This window comes from Gopherus evgoodei, chromosome 8 (assembly GCF_007399415.2).
Source record: "Gopherus evgoodei ecotype Sinaloan lineage chromosome 8, rGopEvg1_v1.p, whole genome shotgun sequence".
Lineage (NCBI taxonomy): Eukaryota > Metazoa > Chordata > Testudines > Testudinidae > Gopherus > Gopherus evgoodei.
In genome coordinates this window covers 21,527,162-21,543,402 of record NC_044329.1, presented here as the reverse complement: position 1 = coordinate 21,543,402, position 16,241 = coordinate 21,527,162, and the positions used below count along the sequence as shown (strand labels likewise).

Below are 16,241 nucleotides of genomic sequence, written 5' to 3'. Positions count from 1 at the left end.
CGTGTGCAGGGTGGGGACCTTCTGCTAGGGATACAGTGCCTCCTATGCAGACACTGGCCAGGTCTACACTACACAGATAGGTCAATGTAAGCTCCCACCAACATTTTTAACCAACATGTCATGTCAATGTAATGTCATGTCATGTCATGTCATGTCAATGTAAGCTCCCACCAACATTCCTCTCTATGCCAGTTTAGTAACACCACATCCTTGAGCGGCACAGTCACAGCTGCTGTAATTAAGTCAACACAGTGTCAATGTAGATGCTGCACTGCTTACATTGACTGTTACTGACTTTCAGGAGCCATCTCACAATGCCCCACACTGACAATACAAGTACTCCTTTGAAGAACGCACACTGCTGACACAAGGAGCCACGTGTGCTTATACACAAGTGATTTAATAACTGCAATGACTATATGCCAATGTAAGTTATGTCAACTTAATTTTGTAGTGTAGACATGGCCAGAGGCTCAACTACTTCCAAAGCATTTTTCCACCTCTGGACCACATGAAGGGTGCTCCATGTGTGCAGTCTGTACAGGAGAGGGTAGTGACTTGGCAGACCATGGTGAGGAGCAGGGAGGCCAGGGGGTGAGGTGAACACTGTCCTCCTCCCAGCCCTACAGAGCTCAGGTGCAAAGAGTAACACAGCCTAGAGTTGGGTTCTGTTTCTGTCTCTGTCATTCATATATTGTGTGGCCTTGGGTATGTTACTTGCCCTCTCTGTGCCTCAATTTCCTTCTTTGCAAAACAGAGATCATGCTGTATACCCTCCGTTGTAACATGTTTTGAGATCTATGGACAAGAGCTCAGCATTATCTATGACAGATAGATATTTCTACTTGTACTTTGCATCCATACAGAGTGTTAAGGAGGAAGCTAGTACAATCCAAGTGAAAGCTTCCCAGATATGACTCTGCTTCCTAATAAGCAGCCCAAGAGACTGTTTTAAACATAGATGTTCATATTCCAAATGTTTTTTATCTGTCCATTTTGTACATCTCTTAAAGTAGCATGTTTCCAGCATGGTTGATCCCACCATATGGGGACATTAGCTTGCATCATTAATGTCTGGCACTGCTTTTCTTTTATCAAAATCAGTTTGTTGGGAGATAGAATCTTTCCTCCTCGAAAGCAGTCTGACTTCCCCTTGAATGCACCCACCCTTTAGAACTCTACAGGATGGCTACCTCCATGCTCCGCCTACCAAACAGCTCCTTAACTTGAGTGGGTGTTTTACATCTCTCGGGAGCAGGGCTGAAGGCATGAGCAGAGGAATTCTATATTTCCAGAGTGTGTCTTGCTGTTCATCAGAGTTAAGTAAAAGGGAGAGATGGGGGATGAGGGATTTTCCACATTCATTCAAATTCAAAAGCAAATTGTCTTCTCCTGTCCTCGGCATGCTCTGCTCTGCCAGTGATGCCAACCATACCTACCAGTTTGTCAGCCTGTCTCTCAACCAGATCCATGTTTCTTTCCACGCTGCTCCTTATGCATAGAACACCCTCTCACTCTGTGAATTAATTGAAACAGAAGAATTGCAAAACTGGATTAGACCCAGACAATCTCTGACAGTAGCCAATACCAATCACTTCAGAGGAAGGTGCAAGAAACCCTGCAATGAGCAGATCTGGTGTAGTCTGCCACCCAGGGGAGTTTCTTCCTAACTCTCAATAGTTAGAAAGATTGGCTTATGCCCCAGAATTGTAAGGCTTTTCATTCCTTCTAAAACTTTTTTTGTATTTAATATTATAACTCTGTCTATTCTTGTTATCCATTTGAAAGCCCATTTCCTATTTGAATTTTGCAAGTTCTTGCCTTAAGTAATTCCCTCCCTGTGGCTATAAATTCCACAGTCCACTTACACATTAAGTGAAAATATTCCCTTTAATCAATTTTGAATTTGTCACCCTTAACTTTCAGTGAATGTCCCCTTGTTCTTTTGTGAATCAGGGAGACCAGACTCTGTTGATCCACTTTCTCTGTCCCATTCATGATTTTACATACTTTTATCATGTCTCCTCTTATTTGTCATCTTTCTAAAGTGAATAAATCCAGTCTTTTCACCCTCTCTTCATAGAAGAGATTATCCATGCCCTTAATCATTCTCATTGCTCATCTGAGCCCCCTCCTATTCTTCAAAATCCCTTTTTGAGACACTGCACACAGCATTCCTAATGAGGCCATACCATTGATTTATATAGTGCATTTATCCTATTTTCTTCATTGTTCTCCATCTCATTCCTTATGGCTCCGAACATCTTGTTTGCTTTTTTGACCACAGCTGATCAGTGAATAGAACTCTTCATTGAGCTGTCTACAATGACATCCAGGTCCTTTTCTTTAGCTGATACTGTAAATATAGAACACAGTAAGGCATAGAAGTTCATATATTTCTTTCCAATTTGCATTACTTGGCACTTACCAGCATTGAATTTAATCTACCATCTTGTCGGTAGATTTCACAATCTGATATATGTAGAGCCACAATCCTCTCCTTTATCTCTGTCCTCTCGTCTCAAGACACTCCAGTGCTGTGATGCCTACATGAAATCAGCCAATAAACAGTGGTTTGGTTGCATGTCATTCAGGGAGAGCTGATTTTGGTGCCTCTGGGAACAATTAGTTTGTGCATTAGCCACATATGTAACCATGTGATCTTATTTCTATAACTCTTGCCCATATCCTAATGGAGGCCATTAAGCACTACTGCAATATAAGTAATTGTTGAAAGGCCATTGAAATCCTTCATCACACAGTCAGTCATTCTGTGCTGGCCCTGTAGTATCCAGCAACCTGTAAATCAACTCATTTTGTATCATTGTGTTTTACAAGCAGATCTCAGGGTTGCGTATATGTTTACTTGCTTTGTCTCAATGCCACTAAGTCACTTCATTATTTAACACACTGATACATAATATCCACCCCCAAAAGGATGAGTAAATTAAAATGCAGTTGGAAGTGCAGGAAGATCTGTATTCGCATATCTCTTCAGTCCATAGAGATAAGACTTGTCTTACTGGTTGAAATTTTGCATTGTTAAACAATGTAGTAGAACTTTGAATAGGGGACTCAATTTCTGCAGATGCAATGTTATTCTATACAGTGATATTAATGTTTACCTGGTATTTAACATTTAAAAGACCACCAATGACACTGTACAAAAGATCATCAGAGTAACATTTTGTGTGTGTGTAATTTATTCTAACAGTCCAGTATTTGTGAAACTTTTTCTTGTGCGTTACAGCAAGCTCACCACAAGGGGGAAGCTGAGTTTCATTTCTGACTCTTTAAGAATTGAGGCTAAGTCAGAAATAGTACACTTTGGCCACTAGAAAAGCATCCACAATTGTGACAACGCAGCACTCATTAAATATTTCATTCCAAGAACTGAAGGTGACAGGCACTGGAGTGATTGTGGGTTTAAAAAAACTGATTTCAGAACAGCGTGCAGAAGTCAGAACTTGCTAAAAAGGAGAAGTGCTTTTAAAAGCAGAAGACCCAGCAAAGTTGTCATCTTCCATTTTGCTTCATGATAGTCCACCATGTCAGCTGCCGTACCACTTGGTCTATCACAGTGGCACCCACCAGCTGACAGCTACTGCTTTATGGTACATTCATAGCACTTCTGGAACCAAATGATCCATCAAACAAGTTTGCAAGTTTTCAACTTCCAGTGTGGACAAGAAATTGAATCAATAATGAAATTGTGTGCATGTGCATATATAAATGTTTGGCCATACTGGATGTTCAAACTGATTGCAACTCTTTACCCACACAAAAATAAATGTTTGACAAATATGATTTTTACAACTTTTTTTTAGAAGAATTAACAGTGAAATATCTACTTTAACTGTAGGCTGATGATTTCCCCTTCTTTCAAGCTTCAGTGTAAAAGGCAAGAGATTGTTCAGAGTTCTTGTTCAAAAAAAGGCCCTGAGACAAGCAACCAAGAAACCTGGGTGTCTTCTGAATTAGAAAGATCTGGACTTTCTCTGTGAGATTCAAGAAGGTTGTTTGTCAGCAAAGTATCTATCTAACATGGCCTCCAGTACGCTGAAGACTTCTGTGAAGTGGAGATGCTTCTTACAGAGGAATTTGGGGGAATTCTGTGCGATCTTGCAATAGAATCTGCCTCACAGCATCTAGATTCCTACCGAAAAGATCTGTCACAACCATTGTCATTATACATTAAACAGCTATTTTCAGCAACCCCCGGAGCAAATAAACTTTTCTCTACAGTGTTATAACAATGACACATACTGCACAGTCCTCCAGCATGAAGTTTGTAAGAGTTAAAACATAACTTTTGCTGTTATGAAGGGAGGGGAGAAAACCTGCAGATATAGCCCAGCTTTCAACCTTTACTCTTTCTTCTGGTCTCCAAATAGGGTGACCATATTTCTCTATGCTGAATACAAGACATCTGCTAAAATTACTCGTATTCAAGTGAATTCAATGGCAATCAATCAGAACTATTCAGGACAAGCATTCAAATTAATATCAAGTTGACTGAGCCCCTATTAATAAGAAATACTGCATAGTTGGATTCTTTTAATTTACCTTCTTATTTTAAGGCTTTAGGGGTCACCAGGAAGGGGTGATACTCACACACACCTAGCCCCCACACACATATGGGGAGAGGTGACACAAACTCACTCCTGTACACCTCTTTTACACGGGGGTGACCGACCTACCTGACTCTCCCTGCCCAGCACTATTTGCCCTCCATGCCGGGCTGGGCCCCTGGGAGGTACCTGCCTCTGCTGGTTCCTGGAGCCACGTCTTTCCAAAGCAACACACGGCCGGGAGGGGATGGGGGCATGCAGGGTCACATGCCTCCCTCCCCAGATTTCTGCCTGAGTTCACACCAGAATGTGGCCAGCAGCAGTCTTTTGGCACTTTGCAGGAGGGAAGGGATGGGAGCTTCCCACCCCCCGCCCACTCCAGAGCTTAGCTGAGGGGTGGGGAGGCTTCCCCATGTCAGCGTTGCACAGGGCTTTGGCACATGCAGGTATTGGCTCCTCCTGGCCAGCGCCTCAAGCCGGAGGGTCTTGGGCTTTCCTGGGGCACCAGCCCAGCCAGAGGCAGTGGGGGAAGGAAGGAGCCTGCCAGCCAGGCTGTGGGTGAGCTGGGCGTTCTGACCAGGGGCTGTTTCTCTATCAATGCTAAGAGCGGGACATGCCCTGCCAGGGCAATATGGAGGAGCAGCAGGGCTGGGGGAGGCAAAGCAGGGAGGGGACAGGAGTGGGGAGGATATAAAAGCCAAAGGGTGAGCAGCAGAGACAACATGTAACTGGCCACCACCTGGCGCCTGCCCACACCCACCACAGCTTGCAGCACGCAGCCATTGCTGGATGGAAGCGGGACAGGGGCTGGGGCCCCACTGGCCTAGAGTTGGCACACAGCTGGGGCTGTGCTGATGGACCAGCAGGAGGAGCGGCCGGCCCTGCACGCTGCATCTTCACCCTACCACCAGCCTTGCACACCCATCCCCATTGTCGGCCACTGGCCCCTCCAACTCACCACTGGCGGACAGACAGCTGGCGATCAGGGATCTGATCAGCAGCAGGACCTGCCAGTACAGAGGCACTGCAACATTTTTAATAGTGGGGGTGCTGAAAGCCAGCCCCCTTACCCCTGTCCACCTCCCAGCCCCCCAAAGCTGAGGCCAGGACTCTGGGCGTGCGAGGCCGGCAGCACGGACTCCAGGTGCGTGGGGCCGGCAGTCGGGACTCTGGGCACAAAAGGCCGGCAGTCGGGACCCTGGGCATGCAGGGCCGGCAACCAGGAGTCCAGGGGTGCTGTCCCTTTAAAAACAGGACATCTGGTCATCCTATCTCCAAACATGTGGGACTCTGTGAGTGGGAAAAGAGGTTGTAGATAGAGGAAAACTATTCTTTGTGGCATTATCATCTTCCAACTGCATGGGAATTTCCTCACATAAAACAAGCTGACCTTACCAGTATCTTATGTACCAGGGATAGGTTCTTTCTGAATGTAGTAATGGGCCCACTGGAATGCATGGAGGCATGACTACTGAGGGAGACATGTTAAGGGAAATGGGGGGACCAGGGAGTAGTATGGAGGGATTGGGTCTCTGTGGGACACGCCTCAGTCAGCTGTGAAAGTCCTAACATCTGCTGGATTCCTCAAGCATGGTGGGGTTTCTATAGATTAGGAGAATTATTTCCCTTGCAAGTTCCATGAGGATGAAGCAAATTCAGCCCACCCTGACAGTGGTTTTGAAAACTCTGCAGTCTCCAGGCTTCAGGAGGGTTGTAACTTTAGCCTTCCTCTGAGGTTTTTCCACAGGCAATTGTGGATAGATGTTTGGCTGTGTGTGTGTTTTTTATATATTCTTCTTGTATGCTACCCCAGCTCTGCACAGACAGCACAGCAGACCTGTGACAACTATAGTTGGCCCAGAGACAGGCCAACTGTAGCAGGTACACATTTTTTATTGGGAGCTAGAATTCTATAAGTTGCATCTAAATGGTTTTTCTATTTATCATGCAGAAGAGGGGAACCTTCCTCGTGTCCCATTTCAAAATGGGGCTACCGCCTCAGTAGGGTGAGGGAAGAGAACAGTATAGAGGTAAATCTGAACATTTTACAATGCCAGATTTCCTGAAATTCTCTGGGGAGAAGGATGATCTTGAAGTTACACTGAACTGGGCTGCAGGAGATCTGGCTTCTGATCTTGGCTCTGCCACAGACTCTGTGTGCCCTTGGACAAATCAGCTAATCACTGTCTGTTTCCCATCTATAAAAGGAGGAAAATTCTCTATCTCGTGGGTGCGCTGTATGGCTCAAAGTGCCACTGAAAAGCCTCTAAATAAATATTAAAATGCTGATGCCTCAGCCAGAAGTTTGAGTACTCATGCAATTCATCAGCATCTCATATTGGTTCCCACGCAAAGATGAATCACTGGAGAATTGGGATTTAGCATGCTGTATTTTCAATGTGATGGCAAAAGCACTATCATCCACTGCAAACAATTAGCAAGGTCCAGACTGGACAAGCAAGAATGGCAAGTTTGTCATACAAAATATCTTAATAAAAATGTAATCCTGTTACACAGCTAGGGGCTTTATGGTTGCCTCTATGCTGCACAAAGGCCACTTGGGTAGTGAGGCTACACCTCAGATCCTCCTGCCACAAAAACAAAGCCCCCTAGCACTTGTGCCAAAGGATAATTACTCTTAGCTGCTGGCACTATAGAGTTTATGACTCACAGCTGAACAATTCTGATGCCAGTTCATTACACTGTTGTGTTATACAAGTACTATTTGAAGATCAAAAGCATTTTACCACCAACATGCAATCAGCAGTTAACAAGTAATGAAGGATAAGAGTTAATCCTAATCATACTCCTGAAATGTATGTATATACATACTGTCTTACCTACAGAGAAAAATAGAGAAGGTAAGGTATTTGCCCAAGGCCTCAGAGGGCATCTATGGCAGAGCCATGATTAGAACACAGGAATTCTTTAGTGCCCATACCAGAGCTTAATCAATACCCTTCATAAAATGTTTCATAACAGCATATAGTATAGCCTTCAAAATAAAAATTGCATTTAGAAACAACCATTGGTCTGTCTTCTGTGGCCTATTCCCTGAATTACAAGTATATCCAGAAATATTGGGCCAGTGTGATCCTGCTGTAAATTTGACTTTGGCCCCCAATGGGTAGATTTATAACATTTTGGAGCAAGTGGGAACGAGCATCCCAATCCAGGTCAACAGACTCAGACTAGCAAGGTTTGCACTGATACTCTAAAAATAGTTGTACAGGCAGCTCTTGGAAGTTGTGGACTGGACGCTGAAGCTCATCCCCCTCTCTCGCTATTTAATTAGCCTCCTATTAAATGCATTAATATGTTGTGTTTTTAAACTTCATTGGATAGGCTATTCCACTTAGTGATCACTGAATGGAAAGCTCTTTATGTTATGTAACCTCAACATCTGTCTCATTTCAGTCTCATGCTCATAGCCTGTAGAATTAAATTTCCAAACTCTAGGGGTGGTCACACAATCGATATCAGAATTTTGTAAATTGTAATTATTTCTCTCCATAGTAGTTCTGCAATTCTGAAAAAAAAGGTTGAATCTTCTAAGCCTTTCCTGAAAAGATTTACCCTGATTATCCCTATGTTCTAGGCAAACACGAGACTAAACAGAAATTTCCAAATAAAACCTAACAATATACCTAGACAACTGGGGTCAATCAATATCTCCTTTGTTTTGTAGTTAGTTCTTCTATACACCCACGTACTTTGCCTTGCCCTGTAACTAATGTGCTCTTTACTTTCATATTCAACTAGTATCTTCAGAGAGAGCTCTTTCCTCCTGTTTACTTATCAGTCCTGGGCTTCATGCTTGCTCCTGGCTGAGTGAGATGCAGAACACTTTCACCTCTCTGAAATCAAATGGAAGGTGAAAGTGCTCTTCATCTTGCAGCAATGGGCCCCCTACCTATATCACATCAGTTATTTGGGATCTTAATTATATACATGCATTTTCTTAAAGGTTACTCAATTTCCTTTAAAAAGTTGCAAATCCAAATAAAACTAGAAAAAATGCATTTGTCAATAGATTTTTGTTCCTTTCATTATAGCGAATTGCAGTCCCATAAATAGCTATGATTTTTTTTAATTATGAAAGTATCTCTGCAACGTGTTTTTAAGCAGGTAAAATAAGTTACATAGGCAACAGAAAATGAAACTTTTTTATAAAAAAAAAAAGCCGACTTCTTCCCTGCACAGACTGGTAGGGATCCTAATTCTCAGTCTGTTAACCAGATTTTATTTTTTTGCACTGTCTTTTTCCTCTCGAAATGTTCTAAATTACTGCTGAGTTGTTCTGAAGAGCTACAGTGCTTCTGATAGCACATGTAAACCATAACTTTCAAAGCCTACTGTGAGGTTGAAACTGAAATGATGCTTTTAGACATGAAACATCAAAAAAAACCTATCTTTATTTCCCCACAGCACTGAAGACAGATATTGAGTAACTGAGATGATGGTGGCGGCAGTGACTTTGAGTTTTTAATTTGAGCTGACAATTTATTAACTGAGATTGAGGATTTAATAAATAGTGGTTATTAGTGAGAGACTGATTTTTTTGTGTGCATGTGCATTTTCTTGTGGTGTCATCTTGTTTGAATCTAAGTTATTATGAAACTAACCAAAAATTAAGGAAAACAAACCATAAAATAGGAAAAAGTAAAAAACTTTAAATAGAAAAGAAAAAAAATCTCTATTAGAGTCTAGTCATGCATACTACTATCCTGATAAGACTACTGCAAAATAGTTAAATCAAAATTCACCATAAAAGTGTGGCATAATAAACAGAGATAATGTGGGGTAGAAAACAGGCTGGTGTTCTTTTCTTGTGATCTAAATACAAACAAATATATTATTCTAATCTGAAATATTGTTCACAACTTTCTGGTTCTGCATTCCTAATATTTATTCAGTTTAAAGATATCATTACATGTTTTCTTTAAAATAGCACTTTTGTTTGTAGACTCATCTGTATTCATTCCCAATAGCAAACACAAAATACCTTAGGCCAGGCTTAGCTGGTATAAATAGGTGTAAAACATAAAAATTTGTTACTACCAGTTGAGCATATGGCCTCCTGTCCTTATACAAAAGGGTAAAGAATTTTTTCATGAGGCACTTTAGCAAAGTTAATGTATTTTATTATCTAAAACACCAAACTATATAAGGAAGAAGCTCTGATTAATGGTTAGAGCACGGCAGTCAGGAGATTCAGTTCTCCATTTTACTGCTGGCTGTTGACAATTGATCAATTCAGTATATACTTTAAGAGTCCTCCTGGATTCCTCACTGAGGCTAAACTTGCACATAGCAAGCATCCACAAATAATGCCTTCTATCATCTCTGGTTAGCTAGGAAATTCCTTCCCATCCTGGTGGACAATGACCTGGCCCTTTGTCACCACCTGTCCATGCTTCAGCAGGGCAGTACATCTGTGCATGAAGACATCAACCCTTAGGAAGTTCCAGCTAGTACTGAATACTGCACCATGTATCCTCAGGAATGGAAGCTACTGTGAGCACATCAGACCTGTCCTCTGTTCTCCACATTGATTTCCCATAGAGTATCAATTCAACTTGAAGATCTTGGTCCTTTTCTTCAAGGTGCACAATAGCCTGCACCCAGGATATCTAAAAGATCACCTAAAGTTCCAGGTTGAAGACCACAATTGACAACTCTGCTTCTCATGCACAGTGGAACCTTCAACCATAAGGGTAAAGCTTGGCTGTGCAGGAGATGGAGTTTTCTCAAAGTCGAGTCTAAGACTGTGGAATGAACTCACACAGGAACTAAGGACTACCACAAACCTCACCACCTTGCAAGGTGCATTTCTTCAATCTCTCTTCTCTGTTGTAAATACAGACCAGCCTGTAAGTAAATATATCAAAATGCTACTGCATGCCCAGTTTTCTCCCTGGGGAGAGTATTGAGAGAATGAACCATGTGTGACAGATGTTAGTCACTTTGCTTAATGCACTACTGGAAGGTGGTCAGATACTACAGTGGTGAGTATGATATAAGAATCTTATCGAATAGACCATAGAATAGAATAGACTCAGTGTGTGAGCTTCAGAAAGACGTTTAATTTTTCTGGGCTTCAGTTTTTCACTGGTGAAATGGAGATTATAACACTTATGTATCTTGAAAATTATTTAATAGTTGAAGGGTTTATTGAGATCATCACTACGACACAATGAAAATATTGTGGGCAGTTCATACACTCATAAGTATTACAGATGTCTATCAGTATTTTACTAACATGCATTTAGTGCAATATTTCATTTGCTAAAATAAATTACATGAAAACCTAAATAACACTGAGGGTCTGATTAAAAAAGAAAAAAAGTAAGGAGTACAACTGTATAAGCAAAAGTGTGTAACAAATTGATATGTGTCTGGCTGGCATGATCCCTATCTGGCAAGCAATATATTGTGTGCACTCAGACACCATAGTTGTACCTGTATATTAGATATTCAATTATGCACAGAGTTTTGCACAACTTCTTGGAAATCTGGCCCTCACTCTGACAGTCATAATAATAATCCTTTGTCCTTTTCTAGTGCTCATCTCAAATACTTTGCAAACTCTAATGCATCTTCACAGTATTGCTGAGACTGGGTTATGGATACCCTCTGATGTGTTATGTTTGATTTAGAACCTCAGCCTATACACCCTCATGCACATGAATAACTTTATCCAGGTGAGCAGACCCCTTGAAACAAATTGAACCACTCCGATGCGTAAAGATACTCCAATCCCTGAGCATTTGTAGGATCAGGCACTTATATTGTACAGGCCTCATCATTTTCTGGCTATCAAGGGCTGAGTCCCTTAGCTGTGGGATAAATAACAAATAGTCACAATGATTAAAAATAATAAATCACATTCATTATGAAGAGTAAGGCTTCTGTTGAGGTGAGATGTGGGGGAGGCAGCTGTGTGGACTGTGCTATGAGACAGGGAGGTTACCCTGGCGGCTGCCTGCACCTCTGAGCTTTGGGGTGGGGGAAAGAGGTGAAGTGAGAGGGAGGAGGATTACCCCTCCTAGGGCTCTCTGTCATGAAGGGGGACTTACCTTGGCCTCCCCCATGGTTCCTGACACAGGTGTAGGCAAGGGGTTAGCCCAGGCTGTCCCCTGGTCTGTACCATGGGTAGGGGGGGAGCGTGTACTGGGTCGGGGCGCTTGGAGGCTTCTGCCAGTGGTGGAAACACAGACGGGGTGATGGTAACCCCAGGCTGAGGGGTGTTGCCCTGGGGTGTTTGGGCGGGTCAAGCGAGCTAGCGGCCCGGGAGACCCTCCCCGAGGCGGGTGCGTGGGGAGGCGGGCTCAGGCGCAGCGCCGGGGCTGGAGGCGGAGGCGGGCCCAGGCGCGGCGCAGCGCTGAGGGGCGGGGCGGCCAGGGAGCAGGCGGCGGCTTCGCAGCCATCGCGCCTGCCCGGCCGGTGGCGGAGCTCGGGCGGGGAGCGGCGGGTCTCAGGGCCGGGCGGGCCCCATGGGCGGGTGTGTGGGTTCCCATCACGACTCCTCGGGCAGCCTCAACGAGAACTCGGACGGCACCGGAGGTGAGAGGGGGCCGGGGCCGGGCGGGACTGCGCGGGGTCCCCCGTTCCCCGCCCAGGGACCCCCTGGGCACCGCGGCACTCGGGCCAGAGGGGCTCCCCTGGGGGCCTCGCCATGCGTCACCGCCCTTCCGGGGCCCCTCGCCCCCTGCCCGGGCCCTCCCCCGCTATTCAGGGAGGGGAGCCTGGCCCAGGCCCCCTCAGCGCCCCCCAGGGGTACAGTCCCCTCGCCCCCAGGTGGCCCGGTGCCTCTCCCCGCCCGCCCCCCCGGGGGCATCCCCTGGGCGAGCCTCGCCCCCTGCGCCTTCACTGCAACTTTCCCGAAGTCAGCTGCCATCAGCTGCCCGGCTCCGGGCCGCTAGGGCAGGTAGGGGCGTGGGGAGAAAGCAGCCCTAGTCCCCGGCCCAGGCCGCGCACTCACTCTGCCTGGCCTCGGCGCCTTAGCTCCCTAGGAACCGCGGGATCTTTTCAAAATGCCCCTCGGCTGCACAGTTCTGCAGGCTTGAAAAGGGCTTTGGGAGTGGTCCAGCTGGACCTAACCCCCTTTCCCCTGCCTTGCTGGGAGGCCATCCCTGAGAACTTACGGAGGGTTTTCAAATATGTGCAGATAAAAATAATAGAAATGAAACATTTTTGTCAGTGTTAATAAAAAAAAAAAATTAGCTTTTCTCTCCTCTCCATACAAAGCCATAATTAACCTAAAAGCCAATACCAGACACTAGAAACTCTTCTTGATAACGTGTGTCCCTTCAGTGGACATGATGCTGCACTCAAAGCAGTGGGCTGATCAGAGTGCTGCCTTGCATTTTATTTGACTTGCATAGGTTTTTATCCTATAAAGTAATGTTTGAACTCCATTTTCTGTCTGGGACTTACCCCCATTGTTTCAGTACATAGAAAATAATTTAGCTGTTGGGGATTATCTCCTGATTACTTTGCCTTTCTCTGCTTTCCAATAAAAGATGGACGTTTCGCCCTCCCCTGTTTAAATTATTGGTATTAAATATTCACTTTAGTAAAACACACTGCTTCAGCACTTAATTTTATCTATTGTGTTAGCTACATACCTGTTTAAAGGGGGGGAAGAGAGAGAATGCTGCAATGGAAATAGTCTCTGTTCTTAACTACTTCGCATTTATTTTTGTATGAAAATAAAGAAATATGATCTATTAGGTCACCCAAATCATCTCCCTGCCACTGCAACTTTGTTCTTGATGCTATATTATGTATTGTTTTGTTTGGTCTTCTTTCAAAAGACCCAAGTGATGGAGCATTTTTAGCAGCACTGTTGTTTTATATATATTGCGTAAAATATAAAAAGTACAGATCTTAAAACAATTTTTTGAAGCAGCTGCCTGCTCATTTCAGTGACTCTTTGAACCAAGTGTGTATCTTAAATAACCCCCTACTGTGTTTTTTAAAGCTACATAAGATTTAATGTCACAATTCCCATTAAAGTAAAAGGGAATTCGGTAGCTTTTTCCAAATCAACTTTTGTCAGACTTTAGGAGGGAAGTGAATAGACTAACAAATTTTTCAATACCAAACTAGCTGTGACCAGTTAACAAAGAATAGTAGTTTTCAGGAGGATGTGAGGACAGGTTCATATTGAAAGCTAAACAAGAACATTTACAACAAAAAGCTGTCTTATAGCTTTTAATACTATTTACAGGGGGTCTGGATTTTTCAGCACATCCATGCAATGTCAGCCATTGTTTAGTAACTAAGCATTATGAATTGAGGCAAGGTTGCAGAAACAGCCTTGACTCTGAATTGTTTTACTTTTATCTCACCTTTTGATATCTAGTGGATTAGATACAGTATCGACAAGATATGTTATAATTCTTCAGCAGAGTGTGTAATGCCATATCATTACATTCTCAATGGTAGTGTGTGAGGCAGGCAATTTCAATGGAATTGGTAAAGTTTAGTGTCCCAGATTTAGCTGGTAAGGACTTGCTTCTGCTTGAGGTTACACAGCATGCATCATTGTATATTTTGGGGCAAATAGCCTATTGTGCATGGGTGCGTTGGCACAGCAACTGGATTTTCCAAGCCCACAATTGCAAACCACATATTGGAGGGCAGGCTCAGACTCTAAGGATTATGCACTTCGAGTCTGTTTCATGTAAATAATCTGATATTTCAGTTGAACTATATGGGACTGAATGAAAATATATTTATAAACTACTTAATACTGTGTGTGTATTACCCTATTTTGAAATGTTAATTTGTTTTTTTTTTAAGGTAGCTATAGTTAAGCTGAAAGTGCATCAAAATATGTTTTTAATATACCATAGTTTATCAGTCAAGATGTCAAAGACCAACTTTTCTGACTCTTGGATCTAAAACATTATAAAATGATTGTGGTAAATGAGACTCTTGGTGTCTCAAGAGAATTTGACTTGAGACATCTGACACCAAACTGGCCAAAGCAGTAGAGCATATAATATAAGGAACAATCTTACATTAGAAGGGGGATGGGCTAAATTATCTAGTAGGTCATTTCTGTCTCTAACTTCAGTTTCTGTGATCTAGTACAGTGTTACCCACCTTTCAGCCTGTTGCAAGTGACTCGAGCCATATCATAAACTCCAGGAAAATAGTTTAGAACCAAAACTTCAGTGTTAAATGCTGTGTTGCCAGTGTCTGAAATGATGATGCAGCAAAGAGTCCCATGGCACCTTACAGACTAATAGATGTATACGTCTGTTAGTCTATAAGGTGTCACAGGAAACTCTGCTGCTTTTACAGATCCAAACTAACACAGTTACCCCTCTGATACTTGAAATGATGATAACTGTTTGTTGCAAAGCTTTATACTTTCTCCTAAAGAAAGGGACAGTTGCTTCATGAACTAATAATTACTAGTGATGAGACTGGTTAACCATGATAACATTCTTGATCCTGAAGGACTCTCAGAGCCAGATCTTGATCTCAGTTGCACCAGTCTGAATCTATTATAATTCCAAGGAAGATGATGAAATTTTGTTGGATTAAATCAGTGTAACTCAGATCAGAATCATCTCCTCCTGTAGTTTCATGAGATCTTCAAGCAGTCACTAGCCCCACTTTATATATCCATTGCTGCTCAGTGAAGTTGCTAAAATGGCTTGATCAAATACAGTTTTTCTCTTCTGATTTGCTGTAGAGCAATTAGCATACTTCAAGGTCAGCAAGATATTTAAATTAGCTGGTCCTTAGAGTAGATTCATTAAGACGTGTGTGCGTCTACACAATCAGCTGGCCAGAAATATTGGCACATGTCTTTGTCATAAATTATTCTGGAGTGCAGGCCTGAGGCCCACTCCTGCTCCATTGGCTTCAATAGAAGGAGCAGGCTCTTACTTAACAAAAATATCTGGTCTTCAGCAGGCACTGCTGTGCCCATCCTACTGGAAGAGGAACGGTCTCCCCAGGCTAGCTCCAGCTTTTCAATTATTAGTACTTTTTTATAGTACTATAGTGTTATACAATACTTTATAACAGATTAAAGCAAGCATAAACAAAATTGCTGCTCCAAAATGCTTACTGTGTAAAAGCCAGCAGAGGTAAAACAGTGATATGTGATCGTTAGCATAGTCGGTTTTCGTGGAATGGGGGATTTCCAGGAGAAATGTGAAAGAAGAAAAAAAGGATGATTGTATACTAATCAGGACAGTACTCCATAAAAACCCATCAATTGATGTTCTCAGATTTCTCTTCGATATGCCTTGTTAAACATTATGGTGAGCTTTTACAACCCTGGGCGATGTGGGTTGGTGAGAAATTTCGCATCCTTAGCCACTCCATACTACAGATTATTTGATCTGTTCATATGAGCTGTCTTCAAATACATGGATCTCGGGTTAAATAATGGAGGGCTTTACACTTTTGTGCCTGCTTTTAGGGTTTCTAAAGATCTGCACCAAATTATGTTCAGCTTGGTTCACCATTACATAAACATTTAAAAGAATTCTTCTTGCCAAAATGCTACATCTGGGTCCCATCCCCTCATGCAAGCTATTTATTTTACCTCCTATCCTTTGAAATTAATTCCCTTTTCATTTTCTTCTGGTAAGTCTGTTAAAATCTTTTCTGTTAGGCATTGTGCAATGTTTGTTTGTC

General features: G+C 42.9%; 1 protein-coding gene across 1 annotated transcript in view; it reads left to right on the top strand.

Moving 5' to 3' along the window:
* Positions 1-12,014: 12,014 nt before the first annotated feature.
* The window catches only part of UBTD2 (ubiquitin domain containing 2), a 119,220-nt gene continuing 114,993 nt past the window's right edge, over positions 12,015-16,241 (top strand). Inside the window, exon 1 of the mRNA XM_030572759.1 lies at positions 12,015-12,137. Within this exon, the coding sequence (XP_030428619.1) occupies positions 12,068-12,137 (70 nt within the window). The 5' untranslated portion in view covers positions 12,015-12,067. The remainder of the gene's footprint in view (positions 12,138-16,241) is intronic.